Source organism: Aquarana catesbeiana, linkage group LG01 (genome assembly GCF_042186555.1).
Source record: "Aquarana catesbeiana isolate 2022-GZ linkage group LG01, ASM4218655v1, whole genome shotgun sequence".
NCBI lineage: Eukaryota > Metazoa > Chordata > Amphibia > Anura > Ranidae > Aquarana > Aquarana catesbeiana.
The window spans coordinates 167,111,521-167,134,490 of NC_133324.1; the positions used below are offsets into that span (position 1 = coordinate 167,111,521).

General features: G+C 40.1%; 1 protein-coding gene across 5 annotated transcripts in view; it reads right to left on the minus strand.

The window, feature by feature from the left end:
• Nucleotides 1-22,970, minus strand: part of MCTP1 (multiple C2 and transmembrane domain containing 1) — a 1,184,139-nt gene that overhangs the window by 498,850 nt on the left and 662,319 nt on the right. For all 5 annotated transcript variants that reach the window (XM_073624522.1, XM_073624521.1, XM_073624523.1 and 2 more), the window contains one exon: nt 5,754-5,856. In XM_073624522.1, the coding sequence (XP_073480623.1) occupies nt 5,754-5,856 (103 nt within the window). The remainder of the gene's footprint in view (nt 1-5,753; nt 5,857-22,970) is intronic.

Sequence of the window (22,970 nt, forward strand, 5' to 3'; positions counted from 1 at the left end):
AGTTGCTAAGGACTGGCTGAGCCAGTGTCAGGCCTAACTAGCTGTGCCAGGGAGCTCAAACAAGTAGAGTGCTGGAGGAGCTGAGGAGTAATAGCCTGCAGTAAGAGCTGTGCTGGAGGAAGAGAGATCTATATATACCGGAGTGCATATAAGTTGTTCCAATTCTTTGTACTAAAAGTTGTCCCAATTGATTGACTTGAATGCCGGGCTGGGCAGGGTGACAGGTGGGTCACAACACTTAGCAGCCCTTAAAGGGGGTACCGCTAGGTATATAATACAGTTCAGAGTATATAGTGCAATCAGTGTAGTATATATAATACAGTTCAGAGTATATGGTGCAGTCAGTGTAGTATAAATAATACAGTTCAGAGTATATAGTGCAGTCCGTATAGTATATATAATACAGTTCAGAGTATATAGTGCAGTCCGTATAGTATATATAATACAGTTCAGAGTATATAGTGTAGTTCATATAGTGTATATAATACAGTTCAGAGTATATAGTGCAGTCTGTGTAGTATATATAATACAGTTCAGAGTATATAGTGCAATCAGTGTAGTATATATAATACAGTTCAGAGTATATAGTGCAGTCAGTGTATTATACAGTATATAATACAGTTCAGAGAATATAGTGCAGTCTGTGTAGTATATATAATACAGTTCAGAGTATATAGTGTAGTTCGTATAGTATATATAATACAGTTCAGAGTACCGTATTTTTCGGCGTATAACACGCGCTGGCGTATAACACGCACCCCAAGTTTAGGAGAGAATTTTAAGGAAAAAAACTTTTAGGAGGGAAGTTTAAGGAAAAGAAACTTACATTAAAAGGCCCATTAATGCAGCCTCATCAGTGTCACTGCAGCCTTTTCAGTGTCAGTGCAGCCTTGACCCAGTGTCCATTGCAGCCTTGTCAGTGCAGCTTTGCCCCAGTGCAGCCTTGTCAGTGCAGTCTTGTCAGTGCAGCCTTGCCCCAGTGCAGCCTTGTCAGTGCAGCTTTGCCCCAGTGGTCAGTGCAGCCTTGCCCCCAGTGTCCATGCCTACCGCCGCCGCCGCCATACACATAGCTGCATGTAGTTTTAAATATGGCACCGCGGAGTTCGGAGGGACTCGGCGCCGGCGGAACTGAACGAACGCTGCCGAGATACACATAGTCGAGTGTATTCGGCTCTTTCCGGCGCCGCTCACAGTCCCGCCCAGTCCCGCCCTATGATGGACATAACACAGGTCCAATGGCGGGACTGGACGTGACTGTGAGCGGAGCCGGAAAGAGCCAAATACACTCAACTTATGTGTATCTCGGCTCTGTGATTTCAGCGGCGCTCGTTGAGCTCCGCCGAGTCCCTCCAAACTCCGCGGCGCCATATTTAAAACTACTCGCTATGTGAATGTCGGCGGCAATCACCGCCGATAGCTCACAATTAGCGGGGATCGGCGTATAACACGCACCCACGATTTTCCCCTGATTTTAAGGGGAAAAAAGTGCGCGTTATACGCCGATAAATACCGTATATAGTGTAGTTCGTATAGTATATATAATACAGTTCATTACTACACTAAATTACTACACTAAAAAGGAGCCCGCAGTCCCTGCCTGAAAAAGGCAGTTGCTAAGGACTGGCTGAGCCAGTGTCAGGCCTAACTAGCTGTGCCAGGGAGCTCAAACAAGTAGAGTGCTGGAGGAGCTGAGGAGTAATGGCCTGCAGTAAGAGCTGTGCTGGAGGAAGAGAGATCTATATATACCGGAGTGCATATAAGTTGTTCCAATTCTTTGTACTAAAAGTTGTCCCAATTGATTGACTTGAATGCCGGGCTGGGCAGGGTGACAGGTGGGTCACAACACTTAGCAGCCCTTAAAGGGGGTACCGCTAGGTATATAATACAGTTCAGAGTATATAGTGCAGTCAGTGTAGTATATATAATACAGTTATACAGTTGTACAGTCATCCCAATTGATTGTTATAAAATTTACTGGGCATCCCATACTTCCTATACCCCATCCAAGTTCAATCCCCTCAATAAAACAAAAAAAACAAAGCTAATGGATTATTCATTGTCTTGGAGTGACTGAGGACTTGAATGCCGGGCTGGGCAGGGTGACAGATGGGCCACAACACTTAGCAGCCCTTATGGGGGTACCGCTACATATATAACACAGTACAGAGTATATAGTGCAGTCAGTGTATTATATATAATACAGTTCAGAGTATATAGTGCAGTCAGTGTAGTATGTATAATACAGTTCAGAGTATATACTGCAGTCCATGTAGTATATATAATACAGGTCAGAGTATATAGTGCAGTCAGTGTAGTATATATAATACAGTGGAGAGTATATAGTGCCATCACACCACAGTGATGACGCCCTGTGTCCTGTACACGCCAGGTTTCAGGTAAGCAGCTCTGCTCTTCTTCCCCCTACATCTCTAATAATTTCCTTTATTGTCATTGACTTTCTGGTATGAAATGCTGTTATCAATATATACGCAGAAGTAAGAACATTGACTGTGTTTGAGGATATATGTTTGAAGGGGGAAACAATGAGACACTCGCTGTCTTATTTTTATACTATATTGACTGGAGTAGAGACATCTCAGGAACTTACTTTCCTTCAAGCATGGGAGAGAGATCTGGAGATGTCATTCTCCCAAGAACAGAAGGGCACAATTTTGCTATTAAATCAGAAGGCATCAGTATCAAGTAGATACCAGGAGGGGGGGTTACAAAATTCTTACCAGATGATATAGAAGACCAAATGTACTTCATTGGATTTACCCCCAAGTTTCTGATGTCTGTTGGAGATGTCACGAAGCAGAAGGTACAATTTTACATATTTTTTGGGAGTGTACAAGAATTAGAGAGTTTTAGGAAATGGTTGCCGAAACTATTAAAACAATAACTGGGATCTCCCTTGGAGATAGACCGGCAGCTTTTTTGCTGCTAGATATCCCTATATCAGTGGAAAAATTCAAAAATTCGCTGCTGAGACATCTTTTAATGGCATCTAGGGTATGTATCCCTGTTCTGTGGAAAAAAGACAGCCCTCCAACCAGGGCACAATGGCTGGCTAGAACTGCAGAAATCCAACAAATGGAAAATCTTACTTTAGCAATGAAAGATCAAGATGAGAGATACCGGACAACATGGGCCCCGTATTTGGTGTACAGGGAGAGATTAGAATGACATAAAAAATCTGTAAAGGAGAACAGAATATCGAGGTATCTGGTGGAGAGGAGAGGAGGGGGGAGTGGTAGGAAGGGAGGGTTATAGATGTTTTTTTTTTTTTTTGGGCTAGGGAGGGGGATGATAATTTTTGATAGGGGAGTGGGCTAAAAGTAGAAATAGGGAATTCACAAGGAATTATAGAGCTAACCAAAGGTAATACAAGATATACACATGGATAGAATTACTTAAGATGTATTAGGTAGACACTGTGTGATTGTAATGAATTGTATTGTGAAACCTATGGAAAAAAATAAAGAATTTATAAAAAAAAAAAATGCTGTTATCATTATAGTCCAATATATTGTCATTGATCCCTTGTCAATCAAATTACAGATATTCTCCTGACGAAGCGGCATCAGTTCGCTAAACTAGTAGAGATGCAATCCATGATCAACTATCCCGCTGTAATCTCCCCTCCTTGGTGATTATTATTTTGGTGATTTACATGGATTGTTACCATACTTTTAACCTGTATTTGACCATTTAGTGTGTGTCATTAATTTTGTACTATTAAATTTTATATCAATTAATTTTCTTTATAACTGTGTATACAATTGAACTCACTGTCTTATATTGTACAGAGATAGTCCAATTGCCCCTGTCCCTTTGGGAGGCTTGGCTGGGGACCAAGCATCCGATCTATTTATCTTTAAGTTCCTGGATGATGGTACAACCCTCTACTTATTTCCTATTATTACCATTACTATAGAAGCTATCCACATTTCTCCACAGTGGAAAATATATGGTGCAGTCAGTGTAGTATATATAATACAGTGCAGGGTATATAGTGCAGTGCAGAGTATATAATACAGTGTATTGAAGTAGTTAAGGGGAACCCTATGACAGAATTAAGAAAAAAATGGCATGTGACCCCCCCAAAATCCATACCAGACCCTTTGGCATAGATTTTAAGAGGAACTCCACGGCAACATTTTTTTAAAAATGGCGTGGGGGTCCCCCCAAAATCCATATCAGACCTTTATCCAAGCATGCAGCCTTGAGGTCAGGACAGGGGAACAATGAGTGAGTGCCCCCTCTCCTGAACCATACCAGGCCACATGCCCTCAACATGGGGGGGTGGGTGCTTTGGGGCAGGAGGGCTCTGCAACCCCCACCCCAAAGCACCTTGTCCCCATGTCGATGGGAACAAAAGCCTCTTCCGGACAATCCTGGGCTGTGGTTGTAAGGGTCTGCGGGGGGCTTATTGAAACCTGGAAGCCCCCTTAAACATTAAATATGTTGTTTTCGATGAACCTTGAAATTCTTGCTCCTCCTATGAACTTCATATTTAAGCTATGTTTCTGCACTGCCTGTTTGGCAGATTACTGTGCTCTTCTCCAGCCAATATCTTGCACCTTACTTTCCTGCTGCTGTCCGTATCCTCTCGTTACCAATCTTTGGCTTGTTCCTCAACCATGCTTCTGCTTGATCCCAACCTGCAACCACTTGTTACTGAGCTTTGGCTTGCTAACTGACTACACTTCGGTTAGATCTCTTGCATCTATATCTGCTACCAGAGCCTAGCTTGCCCACCTCCTGCTGGAGCAATCCTGAAGACAACGACCTGGCACTAGCATGCAGGGGAAACCCATCTTCACCAACAGCAGCTCTTGAGAAGACCAGTCAGTGCTTAGACCCTGTGCTTCAGATGAGCCTCCCTCATTTGCCAAGGGGACCTGCTTGTGTGTTTACCCTGCTTGTTTCTGTGTGAACCTTCCCATTGTTACAGATACTGGCTTCGGAGCCTGACCCCTGACCTTGACAACAGTTCAAGTATGGAATGCACTGGCAATCAATATAAGCAAATCATTGACGTTTAGCCCTAACCATGCTAAGCTACTGAAAGAAGTAGTAGATCTCAGACTTATCACAACTAATTGCTTTGCACATGAAAACTATCAGTGGTGGCTGTGAATAACTGTGATTATAGCTTGAAGTTCAATAAATGATCCAATCAGTAGTCTGAGTGTTAACTACTGCTTCATTTGCAAATTTTCAGTTCACTTTGCGATGCCTTTCTGAATAATGAATAAACACAGAAATAGTTGCTTCTCTGGAAGGAGATGTAGTGGGAGGACATCCATTTGTTTTACATCAAATCCCAAATTACATTTAATTTGGAAACCCCATTTAAACAGCCAATTCACTTTTTAAATCAAATAATGACAGGAGCAAAAGTTCAAAGGAAGCACCAGTAGCCACAAATCAGAATCAATTTTGTGCTGGTGTGGTTACAGTAAATACTGGTACATTGCTATCTGTTACTGCCCTTTCCATTTAGTAATTCATCACTAGTCCACAAACTGATATCAACTTTGGTTATTAAAAGAACATTATTTCTACATGACTCTGTTTAGCTCCTTCCAACTACTTTACTTTACATATCTTTTTCTTTTGGTGGCCTTACCAGGCTTCAGCTTACATTACGCCTACTAAACCTCCTATGGCCATTGTTGACTTATATGTAAATCATTTTTAAAATAGTATAATTCATATAAATAATTGTCTTATTTTTCATGACTTACAATGTGAACACTTTTTTCCACTCGGGGTTAAGGTTCTTGTACACAGTGTGAGTCATCAGTCTGTCATTGTTCAACTCAACTACACAAAATGGGTCACTTTTACCTGCAGAGAGCAAGAGAAAAGAGAGAAAAGCAATTGGTGAGTTAATTGGCATGACCAATCCACTACAACTAAAAATAGCACTGAAATAAAAACAGCTTCAAGGCTTTCTTAGTAAACTGCGTACTTGTGTTACAAACACAAAATTATGGTAATCATTGCAATCACACATAGATATACAAAATGATAATAATGAATTTAAAAAAAGTACAAAGCCCTCAGAAGGTCAGACTAATCATTGAATAATTTACAAAGTAACTATAATGATCTTCAGATTCAAGCAGAGAAGCATGGAAGACACAGGATACTCAGAGCTGCCAACAAAAATGAGATGTTACTATGGTGCCCTTTCTTAGACTACCTGGTCCTCACCAGAGCCCCTAATGGTGGCTTGAATGGCATCACTGGTAAAAGAAATTCACCACTAAAGCAATGCACATGCACACAGTAATGCAATACTCTGCACTGTGGTGTCCTGCATCTGTGCATGATGGAGGTGCATTTTTTAGTCTATTGTGGTACTTTGTGAAGCACATTGGCTGTGAACAGTGAATTAGGTATATGGGTTATATTTAGCCAGGTAAAGTCAGTGGCAGAGCAAAAAGGGTAGTCAAGGAGTATTGCTACAAGGTGTTATGGGGGAGCAGAGTAACCAGAACTAAGTATCAAAACCAGAGTGCAGAGCAAACATGTAATCAAAAATGATAGCAGGGATCAGGGCATACGTGAAACACAATGAACAGACACAATCATGAGCTAACTAATTCTACAATGAAAAACTTGAAGTGAATGTTGCCATCCAAAAACAATGAAAAATAGCCTTCTACAAAAGAGACAATTTAGAGAGGTAGGGCCCATGGATGGAATTGAATCACAGCACTCAGCAAAATAATCTTTGGTGGCTGTAGCCCTTAAAAAGAGCCAGCATTGGAGTCCATGTCTGGACTGTTAAGTAATAATCATCTACTTTTGCAAGGAACCACATTTTCAAAAAAAAAATTTTTCAGCTGGCGACAGAGATGATTTAAGAAAGTCACAATCTGCCCAAAAAATGGGAGAAAGAGCAAGTATGTGCGCTGATCAGGTGGCATACGGGCATAATAGGCAATGCCCTTGAAGGTGCATGGGATGTCTGAATCTATAAGGATTCAGATACAGGTATGTGCCCAAAGAGAAGGGCCCAAAAAGTGCAATAAGGAATTATGAGCTGAGGAAGCCAATGAGAAAGTATCTAAAGAAGTACTAACTACCCTAATAAAGGTGCTCACTCTTTGCCTTGAAACCACTGGGAGTTAAAACCATTGCAAGGGACAAGCACTGGCTTAGAAAAATCAAGGTCACATAATGGCCACATTCTTTGTTCTGACTTTGGCCATCTAAATAAAAAGAAACATTAAGCAAACTGGGTAATATTTTAAGCGGTACAGTAGATATAAAAAGTCTACACACCCCTGTTAAAATGTCAGGTTTCAGTGATGTAAAAAAATGAGACAAAGATAAATCATTTCAGAACTTTTTCCACATTTAATGTGACATATAAACTGTACAACTCAGTTGAACAACAAACTGAAATCTTTTAGGTAGAGGGAAGTAAAAGTAAAAAAATAAAAGAATATGGTTGCATAAGTGTGCACACCCTTAAAGAATACTTTGTTGACGCACCTTTTGATTTTATTACAGCACTCAGTCTTTTTGGGTATGAGTCTATCAGCATGGCACATCTTGACTTCTTTGCAAAAACACTCCAAATCTGTCAGATTGCGAAGGCATCTCATGTGCACAGCCCTCTTCAGATCACCCCACAGATTTTCAATCGGATTTAGGTATGGGCTCTGGCTGGGCCATTCCAAAACTTTAATCTTCTTCTGGTAAAGCCATTCCTTTGTTGATTTGGATGTACGCATTCGGTCTTTGTCATGCTGAAAGATGAAGTTCCTCTTCATGTTCAGCTTTCTAGCAGAAGCCTGAAGGTTTTGTGCCAATATTGACTGGTATTTGGAACTGTTCATAATTCCCTCTAACTTGACTAAGGCCTCTGTTCCAGCTGAAGAAAAACAGCCCCAAAGCATGATGCTGCCACCACCATGCTTCACTGCGGGTATGGTGTTCTGTTGATGATGTGCAGTGTTGTTTTTGCGCCAAACATATCTTTTGGAATTATGGCCAAAAAGTTCAACCTTGGTTTCATCAGACCATATTTCACACTACACATTTTCCCATATGCTTTTGGGAGACTTCAGATTGTGTTTTTGCAAAATCTAGCTGGGCTTGGATGTTTTTCTTGTAAGAAAAGGCTTTCATCTTGCCACTCTACCCCATTGCCCAGGCATATGAAGAATACAGGAGTTTGTTGTCATATGTACCACACAGCCAGTACTTGCCAGATATTCCTGCAGCTCCTTTAATGTTGCTGTAGGCCTCTTGGCAGCCTCCCTGACCAGTTTTCTTCTCTTCTTTTTATCAATTTTTGAGGGACGTGCAGTTCGCAGTTGTGCCATATTTTCTCCACTTGATGATGACTGTCTTCACTGTGTTCCACGGTATATATAATGCCTTGGAAATTCTTTTATACCCTTCTCCTGACTGATACCTTTTAACAATGAGATCCCATTGATGCTTTGGAAGCTCTCTGCAGACCATGGCTTTTGCGGTAGGATGCGACTAAGAAAATGTCAGGAAAGACCTACTAGAACAGCTGAACTTTATTTGGGGTTAATTAGAGGCACTTTAAATGATGGCAGGTGTGTACTGACTCCTATTTAACATGAGTTTGAATGTGATTGCTTAATTCTGAACACAGCTACATCCCCAGTTATAAGAGGGTGTGCACACATAGGTCACATTAAAGGTGGAAAAAGTTCTGAAATTATTTATCTTTGTCTCATTTTTTTATATCACAGAAACCTGACATTTTAACAGGGGTGTGTAGACTTTTTATATCCACAGTATATAATATATATATATATATATATATATATATATATATACATACCTCCCAACTGTCCCTGATTTCGAGGGACTGTCCCTGATTTGGAACAAAGTCCCTTTGTCCCTCTTTCCTCTTCATTTGTCCCTTATTTTGGTCTGATCTACTGTATATAGTTGTATATAAAATTAACTTTTTATATTTCAAAAAGTGTTTCCCAGTGCTAAACCTTTCATCCAATTTCTAAATTGCTGCATTTGTAAATTTCAAAAGCCAATATATAGGAATAGTATTGGTAAAAAAAAAGCACTTGTGAGTTCAACTAATCATTTTTTTTGTATAATTAATTATCTTTTAAGGGGCATGGCAGGGGTGTGTCCTATGCCTACATACTTTTGCTAATAGGTGTCCCTCATTCCCATCTTGAAAAGGTGGGGGGCATGTATATATAGTAATACAGTCTTGGATAGGTTGATACATAAGGTGCTGAATTGACTGAAGAGAATTAGTAGAGGACACAATGGATGCTGAAAAGGGTGCAGATTACAGCTTAGTAAAATCCGCACAATATAAATACATAACCACACAGTTATTTAAGGCTTACCTATAGGTACAAACAATCCAGGGAAGTTTACTTCCCCTTTAAACACATCTATCTGGCAAATGTACCTGCAGTGAATGTTTGGTGAATGTCAGATTCAATGATTTATAAATATGCCATTAGCATTCCTATCTCTGATCCAGGTCCAAAAAAAGGAGGCAGTAAAAGGAAATAATCAATGTATGTATGTCTTCTCAATACTTCTTACCCTTTCTAGGTGGTTAAAGAGACAGCGTACAGAGGGTATGAGGCCAATAGCACAGAAAAAGGTAAAACTGAGGAGCAGCAAGGTTAGTCAATTACTGTACTTCCTATTTTCCTGTACAGGATCCTATGTCTAATGTTCTCCTTAACCTCCATGGTGTCCCAAACATTTACAGAATAAAATAGGCAATCACAAAACCAAGAATCTTAAACGTGGGAATAATTGTCCCTCTATTAAAAAATGCAGACAAAGTCATAGATCTTATCCTTAGCTATCAAATCCCATCTGCCATTTTAGTGCAAAAAAACGAAGAAATAATGTAACTTATTGCAACTAAATTTCCTTTTATTCAATTTTTATAAACTAGTCCCACTGAGTGAATTATTCCTCTGAAAGTACTCCCATTTTACTCAACAAGAAGAGCTATAAAGGATGCATATTATAAACATTTTTCCTCTCTAATATCTCTATAATGTGAAAGGATGTAGTAATACAATTGCATTTGCTGGAAATAAGTACCAGCACTATTTTGCACCACAGGTGCTACATTGATTCCGTGTGATTTGTTGAAATCAGTTTTATTACAGAATGTCATTTCCTCTAAGTTTCTATAAAATGTGCCTTTTACTGGATTCCCTTGTACATACATTATTACATAGTAACCATTCAAGCATAGCTCCCAATTTTATCAATCAATGGCAATGTGGGTGTTTAGATGGGAATACGTCTGTAATTTGCTCTTTTGTGCCAAAGTGTCCAGGGCCTTTTGGTTATTCGGAAGCACCACCGTTCTCTCAAATCTGCTGGAGCTAAAACATCAATTATTAAAAGGGAAGATTGAAGTGCTCTGTCTTTAGTTAAATCTTCTTGGGGTAGTTTGAAATGCTAGGTTTTGACAATAATAGCAACTCCTTTTTCCTCTCTGTGCAGTTTACCATCTGTTTGATTGGTAGAAAAGAAGCTTGCCCTGCTGTGTTTATTGACTCCTCGATGGGTAATTTAAAAATAAAGTGCAGCATTGCTTTGTACATCTGTAGGGGTGCAATGCTGTGGTTCCACCATATTAATGCCAAATCACAGAACTAAATCATGCCCTCATGGCCCTGGAAAACTGTTAGCCTGCTGCACACAATTTGACATTAGCAGCTACACGGCATGAAAGCTGTCGTTACATTCAGGGGCGAGGGATATGAAAGTTATTGAAATCTGCAACTTGGCTCCATTAAGATAATATCTAGCGCACTCCGCAATTGTATTTTGTCAGTTGTTCAATATGTTACTGATGCAATTTGCAGAGCACGTTGGGATGTGCAATCGATTATACATCTCCGTTTGCAGAAGGTTTGAACCCTTTGATTTGTGGTGGAGGGAGAGACGCTGAAATGAAACAGTTTTATAAAATGGTGACAGCGGGGGGGCAACCATGAATAAAGCAAAATCTAATATTAAATTGGAAATCTGTGTAGTTGCTAAGTCTACACTCATTTATTTTGTTTGCTAAATGTTATTTGCCTCCAAACTCATTAAGCCCACTGTTAACTGTTAATTTGCAGCAAGCCTTATGATAAGCTAGTATGCTGTGAGATACTGTATGAGTCTCTTTGGTACTAAAAGGGTTATACTTTCTGCTAAGCACTTAAATCTGTAAATGTGATTGTGAAACAGGTAACTTGCTTGCAACCAATACCTTTCTAAATAGAAATTTAACAGGATGTTTTCATGCGTACACTCCACCTCTTTCTGATATGAGGACAGTGTAAATTGAACATTTTTATTTCTATCCCTTGAAGAAATTTCCCATTTAAAGTAATAAAATTGAAGAGAAGAGGGTGGCAGCAATGGGAAGTTCTGAAACAAACTCTGGATGATCAAATAATTGTTCATAATCCTTGTATTTTTTTGTCTTTTTAAATAAACATCTTTAACAAATGACTACTAAAAAAGGGGACAATAAACTCGTGTTTAGGGTCTAAGGCCCTCGTGGCCACTTTGTGGCTCTTTGGCATTTATTCTGCAGTCCTCGGTGTCCCTGCAGATAATGGTCTGTGTTTTTCATTACTTACAGTAAATGTTTATTCGGGCCAGTTAAGAGAATTATCCTTTAGAGAAAATTCATAAATTGCCTTCTTTTTCATACTAGCCCACTTCTTCTGTGCTCCCCATTTTTTTGAGTTTTTATGTTTTCTCATATGTCTATTTTGGTCTCCTGATGCATATACTCAATCTCTGACAACTCCTAAAGCATGTTTGCAGTCTCAGGCCATCTCTTGTAACATGCCTGTTGTCTCTGAGCATTACATTCAGTGAATATTATTGTTTGCCTCTTGGCTGTCAGGGGCCACACTCAAGGACGTTGACTATCACAGGTCTATGGATTGTGTGCTCATAAAGGGATTATTGACAAGTTCCATGAGCACATTTTTTAAATAAAATCTAAATAACAGTATCCACTATTATAAAACAATATTATGAAAAAGAATAAGGGCTGATTCGCACTGGGATTTACATGTTGTTCAATGCGATGCGATTTGTACCTATTCATTTTGAATGGGCTCAAAATGCACTACACCACACCAAAAGTACTGCATGCATTACTTTTGGAAACTCATTGCAACTTCATTGCATGTATTGCATTGCACTTCATTACCATGCGATCCAGTGCAGGGAAACACACTGCATTTGCAACCTGCATTTGGGGTGTCATTAACGTAACACTGACACTGACACCCACTGCAGAGTGCAACTGCAGTGCGTTTTGAACTTGGTATGGGCAATGTGCACTGAATGTTGGTTTCCCGCACCAGGTTCTGGTATGAATCAGCCCTTAGGAGGAAAAAATTGCAAAAGTAATTTAAAACCCGCTAATCAGCAACAGCGTATGCACATCTGATAACATTATATCAGAATTCCAATATTTATTTTTGCCATATTTGGGTTCCCCACTTCTATTTTAAAGAGAAAATGTGTCATGCTCTATTTACCCTGTCAACACTCCAGTGCATTCCCTAGCTTCTTTATTTGTCAAGCACTGAAATTTGGGAAGAACAACAGACAACATCAACATGCGTGAGCCCAGCCTGTCATGAACACACCCCCTAGAGGTACATCATCATAGTTATCCAGGACTAACCACACTCATACTCCATTATGTGAGCTGCTGAAAAAGAAGAGATGTGACCCATGATGTTAAAAGACCAGATAAAAGACTGCAGCAGAAAAGGCATCTATAAGGTATTTTGGTTAAAATAAAGATTGAGGGGCTTCAGAGAGGGGATTGGTGATCAGTCGAATAGACACAGCTGGAGCTGTGCTTTAAGGTCTCTGCACTTGCTAGGACCAAATTACCTGTGCTGCATTAGACTGCCCACAAATCTTCCACGTCTCCAGTAACAACTGCACAGTAGATAAAACTGCATGCATCGACATTAAAAGAGAAGTATGAGTTTTGGCTTTTTTTATATTAATACTTACCTAGGTGGATGCAGCATGGGTCCGATGCTGCATCTGTCCCCCGGCGCCTCTGCACTGAGAACCCAATGATCGATCTCTCAGTTCTGACAGCTCCCCGAGCAGAGAGCTGCAGACTGTCAGTCACAGCTCTCTGCTCTGCCCCTCCTCGCTCACTGGAGCACTTGGCTGTGTAGGGGGTAGGGGTGGCAGGCTCAGGCTCTCAGTGGCTCGCTGAGAGGCCGAGCCAGGTGTTAGTCCAATTCTGTGACGTCAGCAGAGAGCAGACTTCAGCCTGCTCTCTGCTGAAAATGGGTCACAGGAGTGCAAACCGAACTACACTTCTGTGATCCATAGGAAAAGTAAAGCCAAACGAGCTTTGGCTATACTTCTCCTTTAACACAGTGACAATATGGCACTGAAAGGCACAGTTAAAAGCAAACCTGTTAACCAGTTGGAGTTAAGATAATGGTACTTGGCTTAAGCCCAAAATCAGGAAAGTTGTTTTAAAGCACAGACATTCCAAAACAAGTATCAAAGGGATGTTTTATTTCTCTATTACATGAGTAGAATTGTCATGGTGTATTTACCAGAAGACATTTACATGCTCACAAGCAAGAGACGCCATGAGGTTCAAGACCAAATTTTGGGTCCCCCGCTCAACTGCTGATCAAGTAAAATGACCTATTCTCTGTGTATTGAAGGAAAACTAGATATAAATGAGCATTTATAGAGCAAGTGTACAAGTCTACATGCCATCATGTAAAAATTGATCCTTAAGTCCAAAAGTGCCCTTGTACAGATGCACAGGCTGCACAATGCAGCCTGTAAAGGTGTTACAGGGTTTAGATTCTGTAGCAGTCCCAAGGAATTAAATCTAGGTTCACTGAACTTCAATTGAAATTGCACAATTTCAAAGCCGCATGTCAGTGGGACTTCAGGTGTGACTTGGCTGACATCTGTGCAACTTCATGCACAGATGTCTATGCAAGTAGCACCTGAAATCGCCAAGTGTAGTGCAGGAACTCATTTTTCAAATGACTGCGGTACCGCAAAGTCGTCGTCACCTCGATTTGAACACTTCCATTGCCAACAATAGGGTGTGACTTGTCATGCAACTTGACCTGTCAAAGTCACATTTGTAAACTGATGTTATGCTTTTTTATATTACCTGTATAAGAATTTTTATTTTATACATTTAATACAGTGAGCTGTCATCACACTGTGTTCACAGAGCATTCGGGACTTTTGTAAAATAGCAGCTGAACAGCAGCAGCTCACTTTCGTAATGTATTTCTTTAACTGAAGCTCCATACTATGATGGGGGGTGTATTTCCCCCTCTGACTTATTCAGATGAGCGTGTTTTGAATTGCAGGCAGGTGAGGGTTTTACTCAACATAAGTGCTGGAGAACTGTAAAAAGTGCAACATTTGCTTGATGCACATGGTAAATCATATACAATACTTGTATGCTATATACTATAATTAACTGTCATAAAAGAGATTCTAAAAAACTATTTGGATTTTCCTGTAAAGTCCCTATCTTGGAGTACAGGACACGGGACTTGCATTCCAAGACCATGGGTAGCTACTGATTTCAGCTCACAGCAAGCTTTGAGGTATTTTTATTTGCTAACACTTATCAACAGAAAACACAGTAAAGGACATCTTTGGAGTCAGGGTACAAATGAAAGGAACATTTAGTTTTTTTTTCTTTTTCTTTTTGTGTATCGTGTTAGGGACCAAAGATGTATATCTTAACAGAATAGTACAGGACCTTGTTTTTATGAAGCAATTAATAAAATATGTCTCTTTCCCAACAACAAATTTTTACTTTAAGGGAAATAAAAGGGATATTTAAACAAAACCAGCTGTGAATTGTAATTAAGGTTATTTTAAATTGATGACTATTACTTGATGAGCCAGCTATAAATAGATCCATCTAAAAAAAAAAAAAAAAAAAAAAAAAAAAACAGATACAATTAAGATTACATTGAATCTGAATAATGAATCAATGTATAAACTGGAAAAAATTATACAAACAGCTGTATCAAGCCAAACGTATAGGATCAGATTTATCAATTTTGTCAAAGAGAAAGCAAAACATGAACAATTAAATAAATTCAGACAAAAATACTTTAGAAGTGCAAATAAGAGAAAAGCCCAAGGTCACTTTCGCGTGGGGCAGCCTACGTTTTGATCAGCAGGGGATCTGTCTGCTGATCTCCTGCTGTTTAGAGCTCTATGGGTGACCAGGTGTAAACAGACTCTGCTGTCCATTTACACCTAATTGCCCTCCAATCCACCTAGGCTTTGCCAGAAGTATAGCTGTGCTGTCCCATTAATTTCAATGGGCAGGAGCGGTGAAGGAGCTGTATACACACCGCTCCTTCACCGCTCCAAAGACGCTGCTAGCAGGACTTTTTTTATCGTCCTGCCAGCGCACCGGTGTGAGGAGCAGCAGCTCTTTCAGGGCACTTTGCAGGTGCTATTTTTAGCATTGTAGCGCCTGCAAAGTGCCCCAGTGTGAAAGGGGTTTTAGTGCCTCTGTTCCTCATTCCAGCACCCGGGTGTTGGCTGTTGCTTTTCCTCCCTGTCTGTGTTCACCTGTTAGCTGATTAATCTGGTCAGTCACCTGATATAAGCGAACCGAACACTCTATCCCTCGCTTGTGATAGAGACAGAGACCTGCATTGTTCTGATCAAGCTTCCCGTTTGCCTGCCCTGCTTTGCTGTTAGATTTCCCTGTGTATGACCTGGATCGAATATTGGACTACCCCTGAACTCAGCCTGCCTTATTACCTGGACCATCTTAGAACCACGCTGTTAGTCTGCTAAACTGCAAGTAATTTGTTGTTTGCTCTGTTTGCGTCTGGCCGGGTGTGCTGGCCAGGCACTATAGCATTGTGTTTACGTCCTGGGGGCAACCTAGTACTGGTAGGCCTGCTTGTCTTAAGGGAAAGTGGGCTGCTATAGGTGAAGCACACAGTGGCCAGCTATAGTGTCTGACCACCTGCGTTGGGGTAGATGTGACATTGTTGACAATCCACTTCCCTTTATTCTTAGCGGAACAGATTGGATTAGAGGTAGGTGGGTGTATATGAACACAAGTCTATTTACACTTGCCAGTTCCTGATGTTAAGCAGTGAATGGGCTGTCCGATCAGATCCGCCTGAAAAACTGACAGGCTGACCTGATCGGACTCTTCATGTGAAAGTCTAACTAGTCTTTAAAATGTTCCCTCTCCCTTACTCCAACTTTTCCTGCCTAACCTGTATAAAAAAGATGCGTGCTACCTATTTTTAATCTGCCATGGTTCAGTCACTTGATCCTGTAGCTCCATCTTTCCTGTATCAGTGAGCAGCTGTTGCAAGGAAGAGGAGAGAGCACTAACAAGGACTGGGCCATGGGAGCCTATGGGTGCAGAATCAAATGATCGGACTGGTGAGGATAAAAAATAGGTAAGTATGCACAACTTTTTTATGCAGGATAGGTAAGAGGAGGGAAGAGGTCACAGTTTGATTCATACATTTCCTAATTCAAAAGAAGCAGTGCAGCGAACAGGCCTCTGACAATTTATTACATATAGGTCTGTGAGATAAAATGAGGCCAAAAAATGGACCTGAGCTACTGTATGTCTGAATGTGTAAAAGAGCTGTAGAAGTGTAAAAAAAAAGTACAGTGACAGTACAACTGTAAAACACTTTTTAGAGAGAGTAATGTCCAGTTGACAAGCTGACATGTCCCCACTTCCCAACCAGATGATTAGAGCTGGATTACTGCTGTTCTTTTTCCTCCACTATTATAGTTATACAATATTAATATAGCGCCAACAGTTTGCGCAGAGCTTTACAATATAAACAATTTTCCATGTTTTTACTGAAAGTGGAACACACAGAATTAAAAAGTGCTATTCATGTATATTTACAAAGAAGTGCAGATACTGTTTTTGAAACTGCTGCAGGTAAGTATCACTTACATGTATTGCCCCTCCTCCAGCCTGTGACTAGCTAGTGAAAGGATGCATGTTCCTTGTTAGCACAATAACAGCAGCACAACTGGCTACTTGCGCTTCCCTCCTATTTCCAGTGTGAAAGAGTTGTTAGCTCGACACCAAATCAAATTCAGGCTCTTTACAGCTTGTATTAAAAAAAAAAAAAAGTTAAAGATTACATTACATTTAAAGATGTGTTTAAATACAGTGCTGCATTCATTTGTGTCTTATATCTATCCGGGGTTCAACATTAAATATCCAGTGGTGTTTTATAAATGTGTCACAGTACCTCAAAGGCCTACCGCTAGAGAAGACAGGGTTTTCTCACAATCTGCAAAATGATCCTCTGATCTGCTATTAACCTAACCTATGCAAAAATCTGGCAATTTGGTTTGTAGCAGCCACTGCAAATCCCAGTCCAGTCAAATAGCCTTAATAATAAAGATGGGAGTTGCAGCCCAAAATATAATACAAAAATGCTAAACATTATATATCACTGTCCATCTCTACCAAAACAAGCCCCCCGACTGACAAATCATACATGGTTCAAAAACATCTCAAGCTAGTGTAGCCCTTTTTTTTGGAGGGGGGGTATAAGAAATAGCCCTCCCCAAACAGGATATTTCACACTAAACCTGTAGGTGAAATAGGAGAATCAGAACCTTCGCTAAGTGGAAGAGTGGATTTGATAATAAAGCTGTCAGTGCCTCCACCCAGGACAGGGCCTCTGTGATTAATTTTCTTCATGGAAAATGTATCAATAATCTAAACAAGGTAATTGGGAGCAGAAGAACTACTGCAACCAGCATATAACATAAAACATAAGTACATAGATACACACCAATATAGAAATAATACAAGCTTTATATAAGAAGAGATTAATAACATCCAATGTACAAACAGGTATTATCAGCAAAAGGGCCAATAGGAGCTCTGGTGGAATTGTGCACATATACCCGGGTATATATAGTTATTAATAGAGATACTTCCTGATGAATGTTGGAGCAAAATCCAGTTGCAGGGGCCCCCGAGGATTATGTGGCATCTGTCTTTGTGTCGGAGACCTGAAGACAAGATCAGCAGTCATGGGGGGATCCTCCAACTGTTGTCTAATCAGCCTGGAATGGAGCTGTGGTGCAGCACTGGAACTCAAAGTCATTCTATCTACTCTGCTCTTTAGTCCCTCCCTAATGGTTTCAAATTTGACATGCAACTTGGCCTCTAAGCTTATAAAGTCTGACTTGGTTCTAGCCTATGCTGGTTATCACTCCCTAAGCTAAAACTATTTAAAGAATCCCAAAACAGAAGAGACAGAATGAACTAGAATAGCAGGAGCTGCTGCATATAACTAGAATAACAACAGCTGCATATAAACTGCAAAAAACGGGTTCACCTACTAAGACACTGGAAGGTGAACCCTACACATACAGTAGCACAAACCTAGCTATCTGGCACTGTGAATATGAAATGATAACAAGGACAGAGCAGGGGTACTCTGTCTGACACAAGCATTTAGATATACCCTCAGCTGCTTCAGCTTAACTATTAGGTCAGAGGAATACTTGCATAATAGTCCCTTCTGGCGTGGGGTTTAGCAGCATGGCCAGGACTTCTTCTCTCTGTGCCCAGTTCCTCCTGTTTTTTTTTTTTAAAGCCAACAACTCAGGGACAGAAAGTGCATACATAATAAATTTACAGGCATTTACAAATTCACACAGTAGAGGGCAGCAGATCCCTACACATTTCTCCTGGTGAAATCTTTAAGTCCCAATTTAAGAAAAAAGTGTTTTCCTCTCCCCATTACAATAGCTTACTGAGGAAAAACAAGTTAGTAGCAACACATGCCAGGTGAAACAAAAACAGGCAACATTTTGGCTAAATTGGAGACTACTCCTACCCAAACATGATACAAGTGTGGCTGAGTGATAAACCTGGGGTCCCTCAAATGATCATAGTTCAAAACAGGTGAAGGATGTCTAATCCTCTGCCCTCTCCATACTTCCCTCTGATGTAATCCTGTGTTTTCAGGTGCTGGACTAGGACTATGAGTCATGGGAAGAGATGGCACTGGCTTTGTAGAAGGACTGGGCTCCTAACTAGGTGTGCTCACTAATTGAGGCACAAACTCTGGAGATTCAGGGTCCAGTAGCTCTCTTGGAGGAGACCGCTACAGTCCAATCACTGTCATGGGTATCAGGAAGATCAGATGAGAGGTCTGTATGAACCTGAGTTGAGTCACACTCTGAAATGTCATCTGAGCCATCTTTTGTCACTGACTTGAGGAACAGGCAGCTATGCCACGCTTTAATTCTACCTTCTGGTCCCTTTATCTTGTATACTGGGAACCTGGGTAATTTGTTCACATCTGTCAAAATCTCATTCCACCATCTGTTGGTCAGTTTATGCTTTTCAGATACTCCCAAGTTTCATAGCAAGACTTGATCGCCTGGTTTCACATCTCTGTGTCTCACACGGAGATCAAATACTCTTTTGTCCCCTTAGTTTATTTTAGCTGCATTTTCTACAGCTTAACAGTAAGCATCTTTGAGATGGGTATCTTTGAGATGAGCCACGTATTGGTAATGACTTTAATGACTAATACCATCAGCGAAGACTCAATGGATCAATGCGAAATCTAGGCTCCCTTCCAAACATCAGGAAATAGGATTCTTTATTTTTCTCTATTTTTGGTAACAGAAACCAATCCTTGAAATCTATTTTAGAGCATCAGCTCCAATGTTCTTTGGGCCAGGTTTACACTTCAGAGTAATATAATAAATGGATAAGGCAGCCAGGCAGCGATGTCCTGTGGCATCCAGTTAGACTGTGTTTAGGACATACGTAAAAGGATTATCAACTGTGCTTACTTTAAACATAGCTATATACAGATAATCATGTAAATGATCAACAATGGCCCATGTAAGCACCAGGAACTCCAATTTGTGGACTGAGAGTTGTGCCCACTAGGAGGCTTTGGCTGATGAAGGCCATTGGTAAAAGCCCAGTTGGATACTCTTGGTAAAATGCCCCATCCAATCCTTCAATGCTAGTATCCACATGGAGCACATACTGTTTCTGGCCATCAGCATAAGCTAAAGCTGGTTCCTGTGTCAGCTGTTTCTTCAATTGAGTGAGTCTCTTCACATGCAGCAGTCCAGTGGTCCCCAAAAGGGCTTTTAGTAAGACCTCTTTTGATTCCCTTGACTGCACCCTTTGAATACCCTTCTACAAATCTGAGGTAGTATCCACAAAATCAAAGGAAAGACCATACTTCTGTAATTTTCTGAAGCTGAGGCCAGTTTGCTTTAACTTTGGCTGAATCAGTGGCCACTCCTTCAACAGAGACAATATGACCCGCAGCAACTGATAATCTCCAGAACTTGAACTTGTCTGAGAATTTCAGTCCCTCTTCTTTTAGGCAATGTAATACTTTATGAGTGGTTTTTCATGCTCATCTAATACAACAATGTCATTGAGGTACACAAGAAATTCTCTTAGTACTAGAACACCCATGACTTTTTCCATTACCTTTGGAGTGTTGCTGGTGCACCTCTTATGCCTTGTGGCATGCAAGTAGATTGACAGAAGCCCAAAGGTCATATAAAAGCTGTCTTCTCCTGATCTTCCAATGCCATTGGAACCTGGTAGCATCTAGACAGTAGATCTAGTATGGTGAACCAACAATTTCCATTTAAAGCCTCCAGTGCTTCTTCAATTTTTGAGCAGTGTATATTGATCAGGTATTGTCCTTCGATTCAGAATTCTGTAATCTATACACAGACGGATGGATCCACATTTTTTTTTCAACTACCACAATGGGGGAGGTATAGGGAGTCTTACTATTCACAAAGATCCCCTTGTCTTTCATCTGATACACAGTATAATGTCTCTTTTAGCTCATCCACATTGGTGCTATTCTCCAAGGTTTCTCTCTGGAGGGAGTAGCGTTCGGTTAGTCTAAAAGTATGTTGAGCATTCTTAGCCTAGCCTTAATCCATATTATATGCAGAGAACAGAGAATTGGCACATTTTCAACCCCAGAGCCCTGACAACTTTGGGTGACTCAAATCGAATTTGAGAGTATAGGTTGTATTTCTGACTTTGCACGCTTCAGCGTAGGAGTTAACACCCAGCAAAGGGCAGTAGTTAGCTACAATTTGAAAAGGATCAATTATGACAGGCTGGGGAGAACAATTTTTCGCAGTCACACAAGTAGACAATTCCATTCTGGCTCTCCAGTCCTCTCTCTCAAGAATCCCCATCCACCCTTCTTTGTTCATCATCTTCATAATATATAAAAGGACAACTTTAATAACCCATCCATAACTGTATATAGATAAAAGAACAACATGTGTTGGATTTTACTGGTATAAATGAGACCATGCATATGTATTAAAATTCTTCAACAACTTTATTGTAAATAGATATTACTTAAAAGTCATACTGGATCAAATCAATCCTAAATTTCATGCTATAAATTGCTTTACATAAAGCTTTACTCTTACTACCAGAATGAACTGCTAGCTATCCTACCACAAATACAGATGCATATTTAATTAAAGTGTATATGGATAATTAATATATGGCCTTGAGGTGATAGATCCACTTAGGTCAACAAGTTTCAAGAAATAGCTTCTTGAGGACATTAAGGACCAAGTGAGAAAGTAGCAATTTTACTAAATGCAGTGAAAAAATACATTGTTTAAAATTAATATTACTCTATGCATCACATTACAAGGTAACTACTGACATTTTTCAAAACTGTGAAATATGCTAACGCATGTAAGCTATTCATACCAATGGTCAGTGGTTGCAGCAAATGATCAGGAGGCTACCATTGGGGCAGACACTGAGACAAGATGACAGAACAAAGGAATGGCAGTCTTTCCAGGTGCTTCTTGTGGCGGACAAGATAGTGCCTTAATGTAGATTATACAACATACAACAAATGCTTTGACCAGCATGTGACAATTGCTCACAATATAAGGCCAATAACCTGCAGACACTATATGCAACTCACATAATGTGTGCTAGATGTAGGAAAACCAAATGCCAGCCTTTTAAAGGTTATCCATGTCTACAGAAGGCCTCAAATCTATATGTGTAATGGAATCCACAATCTAACAAAACATAAATTTAATAAGCTATTCATCACCAGCCCCTAAAATCAACAACATAAGGGATACAGCACATGCTTACTCTTTTCAACAAAAGCCAAAAAATAGCAAATTAGGACTGGTAGTGTTGCTAAGCGCAGGTCACAACTTGTAGCATGTTTGCCTGAAATAACAAAAAACATCCACTAAATTGTAGCAATCATGCCTATCTATTTCAACTTATAGTCATAACTTATTCTAGTCCTCAGGCCTCCTGCACCAGCAGCTGTAGACTTTGTTCTTTCAAAGCGCAACAGAAGTGCAGCATGACAAAAGTGCATAGTTTTGAACAGCAGTAGCTGGATACAGTAAGTTTAAATTATTTCTCATTTCTTTCAAGTATTTCTAATTGCTTTTCTTACATTTTTTACTTGTTAACCTTGGTATTTTGGCTGTGTTGCTATTGGTGATTGTTTACTAAGTATTGGAGTAAATGAAAAACAGTTGTAGATGACCTGAAACCTCCTCCTACAAACATTAAGCGCTTCTGGATTTAGTCAAACTGACATAGCAATTAATATACATATTAAATAAACCAATTTATGGTAAAACACAATGAGCTGCTACCATAACGCTTACCAAAGGAAAGCAGACTAAATATTAAAGCAAGACACAAAAACCTAAATTCTGTGTAGGCAGCGCTACAAAACTAGCAATAGCTTGCGGTGTGCTAACAGGTCACATTTGGAGGTGCAGCTGGTAAAGGAAGGAGAAGGAACTCAATCCATAACAGTCACTGCTCTTCAGGTGGAAGTTTACTCCAAATGTGTAATAGTGTATTTGATCCT